The following is a 19075-nucleotide window of genomic DNA, read 5'->3' on the forward strand; positions in this document are numbered from 1 at the left end:
ACAAAATTTTACTTAAATAGTTAATATGGGTTTTCCAGGATAGATCACTATCAATTTAAAGTCCCAGAAACTTGATACTATCTACCTGGTTTAAATTGATACCATTGATCTTAACATAATCAGAAACAGAGTTCAGAGAATTGCTGAACAGCATATAATGCGTCTTATCAATACTTAGTGACAACATATTTGCGTGGATCCAGGACTGAACAAATTTCAGTTCATTGTTTAACATATGTATAAGCGTGTTTGAGTTGAATACGATGTGAAAGAAATAAATTTGTGTCATCAGCAAATATGAAAGAAAGAGTCTGGGACGAATTTTGGAGGTCGTTTATGTACAAGATAAATAATAACGGGCCAAGTAGGGAACCCTGAGGGACACCACAAGAAGTTGTTTTCAAGAGAGACATATCCATTTACATAAACATATTGCTTTCTATTAGTACTCTCTAAAAAAATCGAGTGAAAATTTTCACTCTTAAAAGAGTGAATACAAAAAAGAGTGAGTTTCGAGTGAAATTGGAGTGAATTTTGAGTGAAAATGTTAATTTTCACTCATTTTGGAGTGACCTCAGGGATCACTCCAAAATCTTCGAGTGATCCCTGACGTCACTCCAAAATGAGTGAAAATGAGCATTTTCACTCAAAATTCACTCCAATTTCACTCGAAATTCACTCTTTTTTGTATTCACTCTTTTTAGAGTGAAAATTTTCACTCGATTTTTTTAGAGAGTAAGGTAGTCTTTAAACCAATCTTGAGCTGTCCCACGAATGCCGTAATGGCTTAACTTATAAAGCAAAATATCATGGTCTATCGTATCAAACGCTTTCGAGAAGTCGAGAAAAACACCTATAGTATGGGAAGCGTCGTCTAAAGCATGTGCTACTTTATCAATGAAAGCTAACAAAGCGTGGGTTGTGGTATGCTGTTTTCTGAAACCAAACTGAAAATTCGAAAGAATATTGCAGTTGATAAGGAATCTAAGAGTTCGTTTGTGAACAAGCTTTTCTAAGATTTTTGAAATTGAAGTTAAAAGATATACATGTATTGTAATAGTACATAAATACAATTGATTATGATCACTCAAAGGATTCATGAAAATCAAGTAACATGATTAAAATACATAATGGGGAAAAGTTTGAATTTGGTAAGCTTACGAGTTGGTTTACAGCAGTTTAATGAAGCAATTCAATTATGTTCGTACTGAAAAAAAAAAATAACTAGGAGTTGGTCACTCGTGATAACAGGTGAGCTTGTAGAGAACTTTGGATGCAAAAATTGAATTAAAATTAAAGTTGGGATCAAAAATGTTCGCGAAACAGACCAATTTGCAATGTTAGACCTATGTTAAATAATCTATGGACATTCATCACCTGACCTAGGAACAAACCTTTCCATTATCATATAGGCCCTATGTTCTCTGAATTTCAATTAATTCTCAGAGTTCTCTTTGAATTCTGTAGTCGTTGCTTTTAGTGGCGGGCAATTTTCAGGAAGGACTCTGGCGGGCCTTTTCTTTTTCACAAAAACTCTTTTGTTTTAAAGGTAGGCCTAAACTTACTTATTTAAATATGTTGATCAATGTGTTGCTCAGTTTAGAGTCACCTTTCATCATAATGGCCACAACTGGCCCAAAAGACCATATGGAAAAAAAAAAATAGGTCCTAATAAAATAGTGGTCGTTGGTGTATGTCTGAATGTGAACTGACCATGAGCAGATAATAAGGGGATTACTATTCAAGGTACCAAGTATTAAGTCTATATTTTGTGTTGAAGCATAAACATACTTTTTAACACTACTATACAGGCCCTAGTTCCCCTGTAATGACTCCTGCCCTACTGTTGACTTTCCACTGACCTGGGAATTCTTCCCCCGCCCCCCTCGCAGACCGATCCCCGCGCCGCCCTTTCCACATAACAGGGATTGTCATTCATTCAACAGAATTCACGTCGTCCGTCGTGGCCTCCGACGTGATTGTGACACGCTGAACCTGAGTGAGCGGTATCGTTGTTCTAGAGATGCCAAGGCTCTACGTGTGCCTGTCAACGCCCCCTCTCTGGTACAGCCTACCACCCGCGAGACCGCCGTGGATCAAGTTGGCATGGTCCCATATCTAGACTTTTGTGTAGTGTTGTTTCAGCTTCTATCATAGCAGACAGCAAAAACTGTCTAACTCCATTCTTGAATACTGGTAAGCTGCACTTGGACCCCCAATGGGAGTCATCTGCTGACAGCTAAAACATGTGTTAGAGTCAGTTTAGATTCTTCATTACTTTTTATTTATTTTTTCCCATTTATTTTTACTGTACGAAAAGATTGCCCAATTGCCAATGAATGGCAATCAAATGGATAAATCCTGTAGGCTGTAAGGCTGTACAATGAACTGTGTCTACCTGTGGTGAACATCGTCATTTGATGTGTATCATCTTTGTACGACTACTGTACTAACTAGTAAATGGTAGTGGGCGTGGGCACATCAAGGATTACAGATCATTACCGACCTAGTAATTTAACTCATTTGCCTGACGAAGAAAGCCTGATAATTACAATTTGTGTTGAGCAGTAGGTCGGGTGCCTACATGATGCATCATTGTATGGACATGCTTTTTATCACTCTAGTAGACCATCATAGTAGGGTCTAGATCTAGACTAGTAATAGTAAGTAAAATACAGAGTAATTATTTAGTTTCATATGACATATCACTAACAACATGTACTAAATCTAATAAATTCATTTGTCATATTCGATCAACTTGTCCCTCACACTAATAATTGCATTCCCCCTGCTTTCTGAAAGAAGTTAGGCAAAGTGAAAGTATGTTGAATTTTCTTTATATTTTCTTTATAATTGTTATCCACACATGATGTCATAAACTGAAGTAGTCTCCTTATCCAGTCATTACTCCACCAAAACTTTAAATATTTGTAACTTTTGCATACGTGCACAGCATAGATTGTCCGCTTTTCCATAAACTTTCCCTGATGTGTTCTGATAATTTCCTGCTTTCACCTGTCAATCCCCATTGCTTTTTGGGTTTGGGTTTCTTTAACATAAATTCACTCTGCAAAATCTATCAATCATCTCAGAGAGTACCGTACCACTGCGATGAAGTCATGGTCTTTTGTTAAATAGCTTGGATCGGATTCAGGGTACGAGCATGGTAAGCAACAATAGTGTTCACAGATGCGTGGGCCAGGTGAGATTGTTTAGAACCAGTTTCCATGGCGATGAATGATTCTGACATCACACTTTGGTACTCTTTACCCAGTTTGAGTGTGCGGAGACAGAAGAGATCATGATCCGAACATACGTGGAGGGCTTCCATGACGAGGAAGCAGTCTCCAGGATGCGGTACTCGCCCCTCGGCAACACGGGCATGGACGTTTCTGCTGTAGGATTTGGTAAGATAATTAGTGTAAACACTGTTAGGTGATGATAATTGCACAAAGGTAGTGGTTTATATACTGTAAAAGTAGATATTTTTGCACCAGTAATTTTTTTGCGCTTTCCTGAGTAAGATGAATTTCACTTGTTTGTAATTCCACTTGTTGTAATTCCACGGAATCAAGACATTACATAGTGGTACATATAACAAGCAAAAACGTTATGGGCAATTCCGCGGTTAGTAACGTTACATTTAAAGAAATTTAGATATTTATCTTTACTACTAAATCACCATTTATTCATTTCAAGTCAAAATCATGTTAAAACATGTTCATCCTCCCCAGGTCTATGATATAGAAAAGAATGAGTACAATCAAATAAATATTAGAATTGCTATGGCAACTAAAAGGGCTGGTTAGTAACGTTACGAAAAAAGGACATGACAAAAAAGTCACTGTCTTGTAACAAAAAGTGTGCAAAATTTCAAGTTGCTTCAAACAAAGTGTTGCATTAATTTCAATTATTGCATCATGACAAATGTTCACGCAAATATTTTTAGCAGTTCGACCGATAATTTATGAGCTAGACCCCCAAATGCATGGTTAGTAACGTTACGGTTAGTAACGTTACATTTGTCCGGAGTAATTCCGCAGGTCATTTCACCCTTTTGTAATTGACAAAATGCCACATGACTTCTGGAGTATTTAAATGTATTCATCTTTTACCTTTTAGCAAAAAATTTGAGGGAAAAATTTCAGAGCAACCAACTGTAATTTGCATTTAAGTGAATTTCAGCATCCCCAGTCCCACATGTACATTTTAAATGATGGTTTTAGATCTCGCAAAATCAATAAATACGAAAAATAAAATCTACTGAATTTGAAAGACCTTAGTGATTGGTGAACATCCATGGCATTAGTTGATACCTAAATTAAAGAGTAAGATAAAGAGGCACATTTCTTTTATTCATGTCATGTCCACCTAACTGCGGAATTGCCCTTATCATGTTTTTTTTTTCACGTTAGTCTCTGGTCATGGGAAATGTGCAAAAATTTCCACTTTTACATTGATAACAAAGAAAAACCCTACTTCTGGTAGATTCCATTGCTTTTGCACCATGCTGTGCATCTTTGGCTCTGTTGAATGCAAATATGTTTAGTGCTGGAAAAAAAAATACCCTCATTGGAATTTTTGTATCGTGTGGTATTAACATATTGATCCTAATAATGGCAGAATTAACTCCAGAAGCTTTACAAGTTAGTCATCTAAGATATTTCCTAAGAAGCAGTCTACATCATCAGATGTAAGGTGTTGTTTGGATGGGAAGAAAATGTCATTTTAGGAAATAAAACATAAATAGAAAATCTGCCAAATGTCATTGCCCAACAAAACCTCAAGTTAAGTTAAACAGTTTTTGACATGAATCTCTTGATTTTACACCAATTCACATTCAAGTAAAAGTCTGACATCTGGAGGATACAGTACTGTCCACTGGAGATGATTCATCCCTCTGTGTTGCGGTCATGTCGCAGCATGGAAAAACATCTTATCGAATAGTTGCAATAAATTTTCTGACTTTTTGCCCTAACTGCACATACAGTTTGTGACGATGAGCTGAGAGTTGACAGATATGTTAATAATTCACCTCTTACTTACACACTTTCTGATTTTTCTAACATTTTTTTTTTTTTTTTTTTTTTTTGGGGGGGGGGTCAATTTTGTTTCTGTCTTGCAGGTGCCTCACCACTGGGCTTCCCATATTATGGCACAGAGGGCCCATCTGCGGAAAGATGCAGGGCTACGGTAGAAAAGGCACTCTGCAGTGGCATCAATTACATCGACACTGCTCCCTGGTACGGCCAAGGCAAGTCCGAGGAGCGACTGGGCGTGGTAAGTGTTGGGACACATTTCCCTTCGCTGTTTGCAGATTTATAAAAACAGTGTATAATCTCAAATTGTATGCTTCATGGTGTGGTACAGCAAGTGCATACTAGTACAGTGGACTCTCATTATAACAAAGTCCTTGTGACCAGCAATTTTCTTTCGTTATATCAAAATTTCATTATAACTGAACAAATGAACAATAGATAAACATGTTGTGGCCTGAATTTTTACTTCATTGTAGCTGGTATTATCTTATATCCGTGTTCATTGTAACGAGAGTGCACTGTATTGAGATAGGTTCGTGTTGTTGGTTTGATGTAGACTGGCCTCAAGATTTCCTGTGAAGATTTTACATCTGAAGAGCTTGCTTGATCCATCTTTTATTGGCAAATAACAATTTTTCTTGGAAATAGGGAGTGGGGAGAATCTAGTCTAGAGCAAATAACATGTAAGATAAAAGAATATCAAGGTATAAATATATCATCCAAGACAGCTAAATTTCATCTCTTTGCTCAACCAGATTTCAACTTAGAGTGACAGGGGAAAGAGAATCAAATCCATTCCCTTTCCTCGACAGTTCTGTAACTGCTTCAAATTCACTGCAAGCATTGATGGACATTACTTCCATGGACTATTCCTTCTGAAGTCTTTTTACAGTTTGGGATACAACTTCAAACGGATGAGGAATGTTTTATTTGATTTTGTCACTCGTGAAAGGTTATATTGCTGTACAAAGGAAAACAAGGAATAATTGTTTTGCCGTCATGATCAATGGGCTCTGAAACATTTAATAGATATACCACGGTATCTTATATTCAAATCTTTCTGTTTATTCTAGATATCCATAGATTCCTTGATAATGTACTTGTTTATAAAAAAAAAAAAAAAATGAATGAATAATCACTCCAAAATAATATTCTTTATGCCTTGAGATTTTTTGTTTGTTTTGTTTTGTTTTGTTTTGTTTTGCATGTCAACTGTTGTAGCAATCTCTTTTGCAATACTAGTTAGATGAGGATGTTAATTCTGCTTTTGCTCCACAAGAATAAGCAGTATAACATGATTACCTTGTGAGGATTCTTCTTGCCTCTGTGAAAATTGGCTTAATGTTGCATCCTAATCATGTATTTGTGCAAAGGCACTGAAGGGCATTCCGCGAGAGAGCTACTTCATCGCCACGAAGGTGGGCCGCTACGAGACAAATGTGGAGAAAATGTTCGACTTCACAGCGGAACGCACCGCTCGCAGCGTGGACGAGAGTCTTGCCCGGCTCGGTCTAGACTGCGTCGACATCATCCAGGTTGGTGCATTCCCCATGCGTCGTTTTAAAACCCAGCTAGCTCAGGGATACTGTGGAGTTGGAAGGCTGGCCCGGCTCAGATACTTTTGAGAATCCCCGTAACAAATATGTACAGTGGACTCTTGTTATAACAAAGTCCTCGGGACCGGCAGTTTCCCTTTGTTATATCGAAATTTCGCTATAACCGAACAAATAAGCAATAAAAAATGCATAGTGTAGATAACGCTATGGCCTGAATTTTTTCTTCGTTGTAACTGGAATTTCGTTATGACTATGCTCGTTATAACGGGAGTGCACTTGTATAGCTTTAGCACATATCCTAATCTAGACCGGAGTTGACTATTACCGATGAGTGTTCGTTTTGATGCTTCTATTTGCTGGTTGGTGCTGTTTGTGATTTAGTGGGCAACAAATTAATTGGGCCACCATGAATCCCCACCCTATTAGGTCTTTAACCCTTTTTGTGCTTTGAAATTGAAATTGAAATTGAAATTGAAATTGAAATTGAAATTGATCATGTTTATTGCCATCCAAAAACACACAGACAGGTGAAAAGTCTAAAGACTTTATAGTTCCTGTTTACAAAATTCAAATTATACATAAATTCATGAAAATTGTTTGCTGGTTGCCTGGCGTGCAGGTGGGTTTTCTTCACCAGTCGACACAATAGGGAGCTTTAGATTTTTGCGATGCATACATTCAGAGCAAAAAAAACCAAAAACATAAAAGCAGTTCTGCACATGTGCAAATTTGCTCGTAAAAATCAACCTCGCGTCATCTGAGTTTGCACTGTCAGTTCTAGGCTATTTTTGTGTCCGCTCAAATTCACACCACAGAGAGCTACGTGATGCTATGATCCTATTGGGATGCCATTTCACTTTGTAAGGGCTCCGTCCTCGAGTAATCTAGAGCTACTTGACAACACGATGCAGCCCCCCCCCCCCCCCAATTATTGGGGAGAAAAAAAGAGAGAAAAAATAGAGCATGAAAGTATGCTTAAAATTGCAAGCTGGCAACCCTAAAAATGAAAAATCTCCCTACCATGGGAGGAGGAATGATTTTTATTTGTTGTTGTGAATGATAATAATAATAATTGATATGATTTATGTAGAGCCAAATCCACTCTGCAGAGTGCCCTAGGCGAGGAAGGAAGAGAAAGTGAAGGAGATAAAGAACATACGAATTTCAAAATACATGTGATGAGTAATCAAATGGAGGCCATAAACAGGTGAGTTTTTAGACTGTTGTTGTTTCTTCTTCACTTCTTCTAGGCTCATGATGTTGAGTTTGCACCAAGCCTTGAAGTTGTGCTGGAAGAGACTCTACCAGCTTTGGCAAGGGCAAGGGATGCTGGGAAGGCGAGATTTATCGGTATCACAGGCTACCCCATCAGTACTCTAAGGTGCGTTTTTCATCGTTCTCTCCATTGGCTTCCTGTTGAAAAGTGAATTATTTTCAAAATTGCTCTTCTTGTGTATCATATGGTTCACTCAACTGCACCCGAGTATCTCCAGAATTCTTTATATTGTTATAACCCTCCTCGCAGACTTCGATCATCCACTTCCTTTTCATTTCAGATACCTAAGGTTAAGCATTCATGGGGAACTCGTTCTTTCTCCCACATTGGACCAAAAGATTGGAAAGATATCCCTGTCACTGTTCGCCAGTCATCCTCTGTGGAATCATTTAGAACATTCCTAAAAACATATCTGTTTAATATGTTGTAGGAAACAAAAAAAGTGCAGATGTCACATAATTCCTTTTTTCTCTCTCTCTCTCTTCCTTCTTTCTTTCTTTCTTCTCCTAACCTTAACCTAAAAAAGTGCCATGAGCATCTTTTGATGGACTGTTGCGCTATAAAAGTATACACTATTATTGTAATATCCAGTCCCACAGTTGCTAAAGAGCACTTGCCAAGTTGGTTTTAGTCAAAGTTTGATCCTCTCATCCTCTCCAATCTAAGAATCATAAAAAACCTGCGGTTTGATGTTAGTTCGATCTTTTTAGCATAACATAATTTTCATTATTGCTTGTATATCATGAGGCATTATTTTAAAAAAAAAAATCACTTTCATTAGAGCTCAGTTGTGGTCATATCATTGAAAATTTTAGTTTCAGAATTATTGAATGCCTGTAGATCACTCAATCTATCCCTATATTGTCAACATGTTTAGATGATCAGGATAAGTGTTTCTGAGTGAAATTGCAAAATTTTGTTGTTGTTGTTTTGGTTTTTTTTGTCCCCGCCGAACGAGTTCGAGCAGGGGACTATGAAACGGGCTCCGTACGTGTGTGTGTCCGTGTGTCCGTCCGTCCGTCTGTCCGTCCATCTGTGCGTCCGTGTGTGATCAAAATGTTCAATTTGCTACCTCTCTGTCATTTATGAGCCAATTTTGATTCTGTTTGCTTTATATGATAGCACTACATGGGAGCTTTGAAACTTCTACACAGAATTTCAGTTGTGACCTTTGACCTTGACCTTTGACCTATATTGTACATTTTGCTTCAAAATGCTACTCCTTTGCCATTTCTAACCCAATTTCGATTCCGTTTGCTTTGTGTGATGGCACTAGGTGAGGGCTTCAAAACTTCTGCACAGAATTTTGACCTTTCACTTCTTTGACCTTTGACCTTGATTTTTGACCTATATTGTACATTGGCTACAAAATGCTACTCCTTTGCCATTTCTAACCCGATTTCGATTCCGTTTGCTTTATGTGATGGCACTAGGTGAGGGCTTCAAAACTTCTACACAGAATTTTGACCTTTGACTTCTTTGATCTTTGACCTTGATTTTTTACCTATATTGTACATTTTGCTACAAAATGCTACTCCTTCACCATTTCTAGCCCGATTTTGATTCCGTTTGCTTTATGTGATGGCACTAGGTGAGGGCTTCAAAACATCTACACAGAATTTTGACCTTTGACTTCTTTGACCTTGATTTTTTACCTGCATTGTACATTTTGCTACAAAATGCTACTCCTTCGCCATTTCTAACCCAATTTCACTTCCGTTTGCTTTATGTGATGGCACTAGGTGAGGGCTTCTAAACTTCTGCACAGAATTTTGACCTTTGACTTCTTTGACCTTTGACCTTGATTTTTTACCTATATTGTACATTGGCTACAAAATGCTACTCCTTCGCCATTTCTAACCCAATTTCGATTCTGTTTGCCTTATGTGATGGCACTTGGTGAGGGCTTCAAAACATCTACACAGAGTTTTGACCTTTTACTTCTTTGACCTTTGACCTTGATTTTTTACCTATATTGTACATTTTGCTACTAAATGCTACTTCCGGCGGGGACATATATTACGCTCCGCGTAATTTCTACTTTTCCTTGTTTTTGCTGATTTTGTACAAATTTAAGTTCTTTCACAGAACTTAACATCACATCATCATGTCTGCTTAATTGCAATTTAAATTCCTTACATGACCCTGCATCACAAAACCAACTGACACCAACAAAATGTCTCCTGACATGGATTTTTTAGTCAAGGGCAGATTCTGAAAGAGTAGACTCTAAGCTTTAAAATGATGTATAACTCAGTTCAAATGGATTCTCCTAACCTATCTAAATAGTTGAAAGAAAGCACACACTCCGGAAAAGTGTGAACTGAGAAAAGAGGCTCTAAAGTACAGGGTCTATTCAAGCGTTTTCTATCTTTACCATCTGTGCTAGCTGTGCGATGAATGGGACAAAAACAGGCTGTAAACCACTGAAGCAACAAGAATGAAGGGATTATTAGATTAAGCTGAAATTGAGCCTGCATTCTGTTCATGATTAATGCAAACTTTCGAAGCAGTAGCATTATCTTTTCAAAAGTTATTATAGTTGAAAGTGAAGAGTTTGCAAAGGATTTTCAAGAAATGGAGAGGGACCTCTAAGACATACTTGATCTAAATACTCTACAAAAAAGAGGGTTGTAGAAAAACTGCTGAAAAAAATGCTTTCCTATTCATTTTATGATCCCAAACTTAAGAATAGTGTAGACAAAGAATGGCTCTTACAGAAAATATGAAAAACTTAGAATTGACTCGGTCGACCCATTTCATCTTTTTTGAGTCATTTTGTAAAATCAAGGGATGCGACTTTTTGTTGGTTTTGTGATTCACATATACCAAAAGAATAGATAATCTAAATGCAAAAATATCTTATCAAAATCGACAAACCATTATAAAAACACATAGACCGTACTGAAGTTACAAAGGAAACAGTGAATCCCTACAAGCACCTATACCACAGTGTGGGGATGCGTCTGTTCTGCCAGCATGGGGAATCTACCTGTGTGAACAGTGCTCCACAACAAAGTCAGGGAAGTCTTAACTCGTTCCATACCGGAACCTGGTGGCCTGTGTATTAAGTCTTTGGGGATTTAAGAATTCAGTATGGAGTGGATTAATCTTTTCCAGGGAACAGAATGTTGAGATAACCACCTAGATGGTAGGGAGTATGGAGACCTTCAGAGATCAGATAGGATAGAAGTACATGGGATAGAAGAGAGAAGGATTTACAGGAAGGTACAGAATATATGTGCAATATTCAGAATATGCCTTGTATATGACACTGTAAATTCACCCTAAATTAAGTGTGTCATATTCTCCAATTCATCTTGTGTAAACAACTAATTAAAAAAAAAATTCCAAGAAGTTAGTATACAATGAAATCAGTCTTGCAGATAATCCAAAGGGAACCAGATATGGGGTTGTGGGCTGTATCCCCCCCCCCCCCCCACACACACACACACGCACACATTCTTTTGGCTCTTTTCCTTTTTATCTTGAGGAATGACAATTGAGCAGATAAGAATAGATTCTTCCCATTGAAGTTTCTACATCGCCTAGTACAATCAACACAGATCAATGAGCACAGACAGCATTGGGCCTTTGTGGTTTTTGTATTGGACTCCTCTCTCTCTCTCTCTCATGGGAAAATGTTTTTTTCTTTCCGTCTCAGAATGATTAACCCCCGAGGGCAATAACACCCCCCCCCCCCCCCCCCCCCCCCGGCTAAATACTGGTTAGTGATATTAAAGGTTAGAGTAAAGATTAGCATTAGGTTTAGGTTTAGGTTTAGGGTCTAGATTTTGGGTTAGGGTTAGGGTTAGGATTAGGTTCATGATTAGGATTAGGGTTAGGGTCAGGGGAAGGGTCTGGGGTAATTGCCCAGGGGGTAATTGCCCTAGACTCCGTTTTTCAAATGGGCAAAACATGAGTGTGGCAATCTATATACAGGCTTATGAACATGAAAGACACATTCTCATTCCATTGTGCTCATGAATGCAGCAATAGTACACTTGAACTCAGCATGTTGTTCACATGAACACAGCATGTTATATACGTGAACATGGTATGCTAGAGGGGTAAAGAATGGGGTATGGAAAAGAGCAGTGTGTCAGTGGACTGATTCTTCTTCAATAGTTTAAACACTGGGGAGGGAGGAGCTAAAAAAAGCCCCCTCAACATTTTGCATGATTTGTGTGTGTGTGTGTGTGTGTGTGTGTGTGTGTGAGTGTGTGTGTGTGTGTTTTCTGTAGCAGAAAAAAGATGTGACGCTGAAATTGCACGACTCTTCTTTCTTTCACATCTATTGCACATTTTGAGGCCTAGTTTGCACAAATCAGGGGTAAGCTTGCAGAGATATAGCATGTATTTGGGACAAACATCACAAAAAATGGCTCTTTCCAATTATTTTTATGGGTTATATGGGTTATAGGTGTCATCAGAAGAATCTCTCTTTGTATGAATTTCTTTGCATGACATTCCTTTTTGCTATCATAAACTATTAAACTGAGTAATGCAAAAACCAAAGAATTGCAAACAAGGAATTATAAAATCGATTAAACACAAAGAATTGGGAAAGGAAGAGAGAAATAACAAACTTTTTTTAAGTATTCATTCTTTGCTAATATGCATAAGGATTTTACATTTGGATTATGGGCATACAGTATATTGTAAAAACATACACTAAATATCTCCTTTTTTCAACTTACAAGTAGAAAACACCCCCCCCCCCCCCCCATCATGCAGCTTCAAAATGTGCCTCCAAAACCCCAGTGTGGTATTGTTATGGATGCAGATGATTGCATAATCCTAAATTAGAGAAGTAGTGTCTTGATGATGGTACAAAGTTGAAGAGAAAAATGAAAAATTAAAGACGAAAAGAAAGATATGACACCAGGGGATTCCCTGCTTGGTAGACAAGATGATGACGTTAGCCTTGAAGAACAGTTCTGCATCAGAAAAACTGCTCATTTCAGCCTTGCTAATGAACACATAACAGCAGCCCTTGAGACCTTCACAGAAAATTTGTATGGATGCGTCTGATAGGATAAACCAGTGGATAGCAATTTTATGTATTCACATGATGTGTACAAATACTGTACTCTTGTGTCATATGCCCTTGGCTGTTTTGTTGTATTTTGCTTTGTTATGGTGTTTTTTTCTTTTTGTTCATTGGTTTGAATTTGTGTGTGGGGTTTTTTTTTCAACTTTCCTATACCATTTGCTTTGCAAAGTATATGATATACGAATCATGTTTTATCCTGGAAACAAATTAGAATTCAGTCACAAATATTGTTCACATTTTAGTTTAGTTTTATCATATAGGCCTAAGCATTCCTCTTTTCCATTGTTTGGTATTATCAATTTATCTGATCTGAACTTCTTATCTGCTCTCCATTTCTCATTCACAAACACTGATTGTTCGGGGCTTTAGCACAGCAACACAAGCTTGCTTTTATGTAGATCCCGTCATACTTCTCTATGTACAACCTGAACTGTAATTTTGATTTCCACCAGTAATGGCCGTGAATATTATGTTTGTTTGTTCTTTTGTTTGTTTATTATTGACAAGGTACTAGAATTTTTGATGTAACATTACGTAAGAAGTATGGAACAAATTGTGTATGTCTCTCACAATATTTGCAGGGAAATTGTTGAGCGGAGTAAAGTGAAGATAGACACAGTGCTGTCCTACTGCCATTTAGATCTCAACGATTCATCCCTTCTCCAACATATTTCATTCTTCAAGGTTAGTTTGACCTTAAAAGTACAACTTTTTGTCTGTTTTTGTTTTTGTTTTGTTTTGTTTTTGTTTTGTTTGTTTTTTTCATATTCCCATGTCACGAGTGCCAAAAAGAGTAGCCCATCTTCTTTGGGACCATGATTAAAAGCCAGGAACTTAATTATCCCTTGCACTGTTACATCACCATATGTACATTGCTGAAAAAAAAATCTAGAAAAGATTTGAGGTAGAACCCAATGAGACATCATTCCTATTCATTATCATCATCATCATCATCGTCATCAGATGTTACATTACTCTTTGTGTATTACGTGGACTAACTGTACAAAAAATGGTAATTCAACTTATGGCTTATTCAGTGCTTAAAATAATCTTCTTTTGACAAGTGTCATATATATAGTTCTGGTTTATGTGTTTCCTGACTTTTTTGTCTGCTTTTACACCTGCGTGCACTCATTCTTTGCTTACCATTGATGTTCATCATACTTTCCTATGGATGGGGAATATTTCAGGGCGCAAAGAAGTCAGTTGGTCAGATCAGTACTTCACTCAAAATGTCATATTTCATGCCATCATATTGTAGATGTGACATTTGGGTATTCATTCATTTGTTCATTCTATGCACTTTTGATCATTCACATTCTTTTATTCAATCTTTTCTTTCACCTTTTTCCTTCATTAATTCACAAATTCATTGTTTTCCACTCTCAATCTAGTACTGTTTATATCACGGAAAGAAATTGATGAGTTGTCACAATCTGAGCCAAAAATGCACCAATGTGTGGAAGGCTAGTCTCTTAGCCTTTACTCTATTGTAAAACCAGAAATTGCATGAAACTTTAATGAATTTCATAAAGAGCCAAAATTCACAAAAGTAAAATGTATATGAAAGTTGGGTTGTTGTTTTTTTTGTCTGCACAATGCATGTTTATGTAGTATAATCATAATTTCTTCATGGTCGACAATTCTTGAAAAGGGACATCAGCTCCAATCTGCAAAAGCTTCATGCCGGGAATAAATGTTCCTGGTTTAACAGTACTGTCATTTTTGTTTTTCATCTGCCCCCCCCCCCCTCCCCCCCATTTGTAGGAGAGAGGAATAGGACTGATATCAGCCTCCCCCCTCTCCATGGGGCTGCTCACCCCCCAGGGCCCCCCTGCCTGGCACCCTGCCTCAGACGAGGTGAAGGAGACGTGTCTGGCTGCCTCCAGCTACTGTCGGGAGCACTCTGTGGACTTTGCCAAACTTGCCCTGCATTATGCCTTCTCCCACCGGGATGTCTCCACGGTCCTAGTCGGACTGGATCGGTCAGTCCAATCAGTCGTTAGCAAATGTTAGACCCGTCAATACCTAGAAACTTTGCAATTCTGTGATTTGGTGCTGTTAAACTCTGAAACTGTAATTCTTGCTACTCATTGGTAGAGTTTCAAGGTGTATCTGGAGTGAGAAATTCCCTTTGATTTGAGCCCTTGCTTGTTCACATATTTCATTATTTGTTTCTTTTCAAGGATGTCAAAACCTTGTAATCACTGAATATATCACTGACTCTTAAATTGGCACTGCAGTGCAAAAGATTGAATTGCCTGTTTCTTAGCACATTATTGTAAAGTTTTTTTTTTTTTTCCTGAATCATGTAGATTTTATGCATTTAGTCATTTCCATGTCATGTTTTATTTCATGGTATGTGCAGTAAGAATTCAGAGTTGCCAAATGAATGATAAATAAATTTGAAGAATACAAATGCACAAGGTAAAGTGCATTGAAATTCTTCATATATTTGATAAAGTCCTGTCAATCCTAACATTTGAAGCATAAGCTATATGTTATAGATTAGAGACATGATATATGGTTGAATGATTTCAGAATTTGCAATAGTGATGGAGATTTTAAGAGAATATCATCAACCATGTATTTTATGTTGGTGTTGTGTCAAAAGGGCTGCAGGGATGGATTGCGTAGTTCATAAAAGAGATAACTGTCACAAGAGTCTCGATAAGGGATATAGTATAAACCTAAAACTAATCAAGAACAAAAGTAAACAAACAAGTAAGTTGAGAGCACAAAAAGTATACTATGATATATTAAGACTTCAAAATGCAGAGTTCTGAAAACGCTGTCACATTCAATTTTCTTCTTCTTTTTTTCTCCACTCGTTATTACACAAACAGGCCTGAGTACGTGGAATCAAATTTGAATGTTGCACACAACAAACTCAGTGATACAGAGGAGAAGGCCTTAGTGCACATCCAGGAAAGGTAGCGATGTAAAATATTTCTGTCTCCATGTCATAAATCTATTCTTGTATACAACTTTTGATAGGACTTCACATTTTGGTTAATAGTCCATGGTATGCAGTTGCCATTGCATGGTGTCCATTGTCTTGCAATGAACTAGCCCTGAGCAGGGAGGTTTCGTCTCACCTCCCTGCCCTGAGTTGGAGTACTGAACCAACACTCTTACACATTTCTTTGTCAGCTAGGACAAAGAAAGAGAATCTCTGCTAAGATGTGTCAAATGCTATAATGTGATAAATGTGAGCACGTGTGGTATATTTGTATCGCATATGCTGTTATTAGGACCCTTGATTATATTCCTTATTGTGATTAATTCTACTACCACTATACAGCTATAAATCTCATTATTATCATCAGTTGTAGTATAACAATAGTGGCTACTGGTATAGCGCACAGGGCCACCTTTTAGTGCTTATGGTGCTTCAAAAATGAAAAGATAGATCACTACTACTACTACTACTACCACCACTACTACTACTACTACTACTGCTACTACTACTACTACTACTACTACTACTACTACTACTACTACTTCTACTGAGGAGAAGGCTTAGGGGAAGGCTTAGTAGTAGTAGTATTTAGTAGTTGTTGATGTATAAGTACTAGCAGTAGTAGGTGTAGTAGTTGTAGTAGCAGTAATAGTAATACTACTAGTAGTTAACAGCAGCAGCAGTAGATGTATTAGTAGTAGTGGTAGTAGTAGTAGTAGTAGTGATAGTAGTAGTAGTAGTAGTAGTAGTAGCAGGGTTGTCAACTCTCACGCATTGAGTTTGAGACTCGCGCAATTCAACCAATTTTGACTGTCTCACTCTGATAAACGAAATCTCACGCTAAACCCCCAAAATGGAATGTACGTGACTACAAAAATAAATATATCTCTAAATTCTCTGATATTCCGAATATCGATATGCCCAAGCCCAAAATATCGAGATTTTCCCACACAGGTGTAAAGCTTAGCCACTAATAATCGTTTTCGGTTCGCGCGCAAAGACAAGCTATTGGATTACGATTGGTTTCTACGTATACCACGTGAGCGTAATTTGTACTTTTGGCAAATTACAGTACATGTATGGCTATGACGTGTGCTTTACATCGCTTTACATACACTGACTGTGTACGTACGGCCGCACAGCAGGCCGCCAGGCGCTAGCCAGGTGGTCGCTCCGCTCCCTCACAGTGTCTCGCGCCAAACTCTCACTCAAGGTTGGCAGCCCTTTAGTAGTAGTAGTAGTAGAAGATGTAGAAGATGCTGTAGTAATAGTTACTGTAGTAATAGTAGTGTTGTATCCTTGTGAAGAAAAAAACAAACAAACATATGTATATTTATATATATTTCCTTATGTATTCCTAATAGATGTTTCCATTTTCTTTGTATAAGGTACTTCCCCTCTGGAGTGAGTCGATCGTGGGAAGGAACGGAGGTTAACAGATACTGGCAGAAGCTCAAGGCGAGGCGTGCACAGCAGCCAGGGGAGCCTGGGGGCGAAACCAGCTGAGTGTTCCACACTCCCAAAATTCCCTCTCTCACTCTCGACGACAGAGAGTGTCCCATTCCCCCAAACATTATAACAACAACTACATCCAAGCAAAACAATCAAAAGAATCACCCAAACCAAGAGAATCAGCTGGAAACACCCCTTGGTTTAGGGAGCGATTCTTCTGTAATGCATTTTTCTTCTCAAGTTTTCTATATCATTAGCAGGTCTGGTCCGTGTCTATGAATTACTTGTAGCATTGATCCAATAAATGCACCAGACTGTAGACAGTCCAATATGCAATATTGAATTATGACTGAGAAACAGTAACGCCACTTGACTCAGAAGCAAATTCTATATGGGCATTTTTCTGTATGGACCTAGTAAAGAGACTGTTCCATGTGCAATGTACCTGTGCATACTTGATGGAATATTTTGGGCATTTTGTGTGGCATTGATTGCTTGGATGTCTGGCAAACGTCAGACAAAATTTCCTTTTGTCAGGCAAAAGTCTTTGTTATCGAGGTATTCATGATACAAATGTATTTGAATGTGTTATCAAACTGCTCCACTGTGCCTTATCAAATAGGGAAGTGTCACTGCCTGTGACTGATTGACCCTACTGTAATCTAATGTATTTGAGGCTTCTATTACTGTTATGGTGTGCTACTCTGAATAGCTGTGAGTCCCATGAACTTACCACCCGTGAAGCACCATTGCATTAACTTGTCCCCTAAAAGACTCTAAATCCCCATAAACTTTCTACACAATCCATTAGCTTCCAGTATGTAAGGGATTAGTGATTTTGATCACAGCATTTCCTTCCATTCACATATGCAAGTTATGAAATGAAAGTGGATGCAGCTGTGGGCTACCCCCTCACCCCCCCCCCCCAAAAAAAAAAAAAAACAACAACAAAACAAAACAAAACAAAACAAAAATGAACAACTCTATTGGAGGAAAGGGCCATAAAGAATAGTGTAGATTATGTGATATAGGTTAAGTAGAATGTTGTTTTGTTTTGTGTATTTTTCCATTGAGTATGCATGCACTATGCATGGGGTTCATTGTTTGAGATATGCAATACGAAATTTGGGTGGGATTCCGTCCCAGTAAAATCCATTAGGTGTGCTCACAAATAAAGAAAAAAAGGAAAGAGAGGTTAAACTCCGGCCGAAGCTGCCTGGAGCACATTACTTAATGGCCGACAGCATTTCTGTTTTTTTTGCACAGCATATTCGACTTGTGACGGCAGCACGATCAGACACGTTTCCAGTAGAAAAAAAAAAAGGTAAACAAAATGTATGGTTGGGGATATTTTTAGAGATAGGCAGGTTATGTGAATGAATCAATTTTGTTTTGTTTGGGGTTTTGTTTGTTGTTTTTTTTGAGGGGGAGGAGGTTAATCTAAAGAATAAGAAGTAGCTTATTTAATTTTCTACCGTGTTGATTTGTATAGTCACCAATGGTCAGCAGAGACTTTTGATGAGACTTCTTAACCCATCCCCTACAAGATTCTTTTGTCCCATGGACTCAGTACAAGACCAAACAGATTCTAGTAGACTGGGGGTTAAGGGAGAAATTTATGGAGAAAAATGATGAATTTTTCAAGTACTATCGAATTTAAGCCCAAAGTTTATGAAACCCAGGATACGTTGCAATTGACACCACTAGCTGTAGGCCTAAATGCCAGCCATGCTG

General features: G+C 38.0%; 1 protein-coding gene across 1 annotated transcript; it reads left to right on the forward strand.

The window, feature by feature from the left end:
- Positions 1–2058: 2058 nt before the first annotated feature.
- LOC139740207 (uncharacterized) lies at positions 2059–17395 on the forward strand. Its single transcript, XM_071650792.1, has 9 exons — positions 2059–2196; positions 3275–3407; positions 5126–5280; positions 6413–6574; positions 7846–7976; positions 13509–13611; positions 14695–14912; positions 15774–15860; positions 17278–17395. The coding sequence occupies exons 2-9, from the start codon at positions 3302–3304 to the stop codon at positions 17393–17395; spliced, it is 1080 nt and encodes a 359-aa protein (XP_071506893.1). The 5' UTR covers positions 2059–2196; positions 3275–3301.
- The last annotated feature ends 1680 nt before the right edge of the window (positions 17396–19075 follow it).

Source organism: Diadema antillarum, unplaced genomic scaffold (genome assembly GCF_040938485.1).
Source record: "Diadema antillarum isolate AM-2024a unplaced genomic scaffold, OU_Dant_1.0 seq00000840_RagTag, whole genome shotgun sequence".
Lineage (NCBI taxonomy): Eukaryota > Metazoa > Echinodermata > Echinoidea > Diadematoida > Diadematidae > Diadema > Diadema antillarum.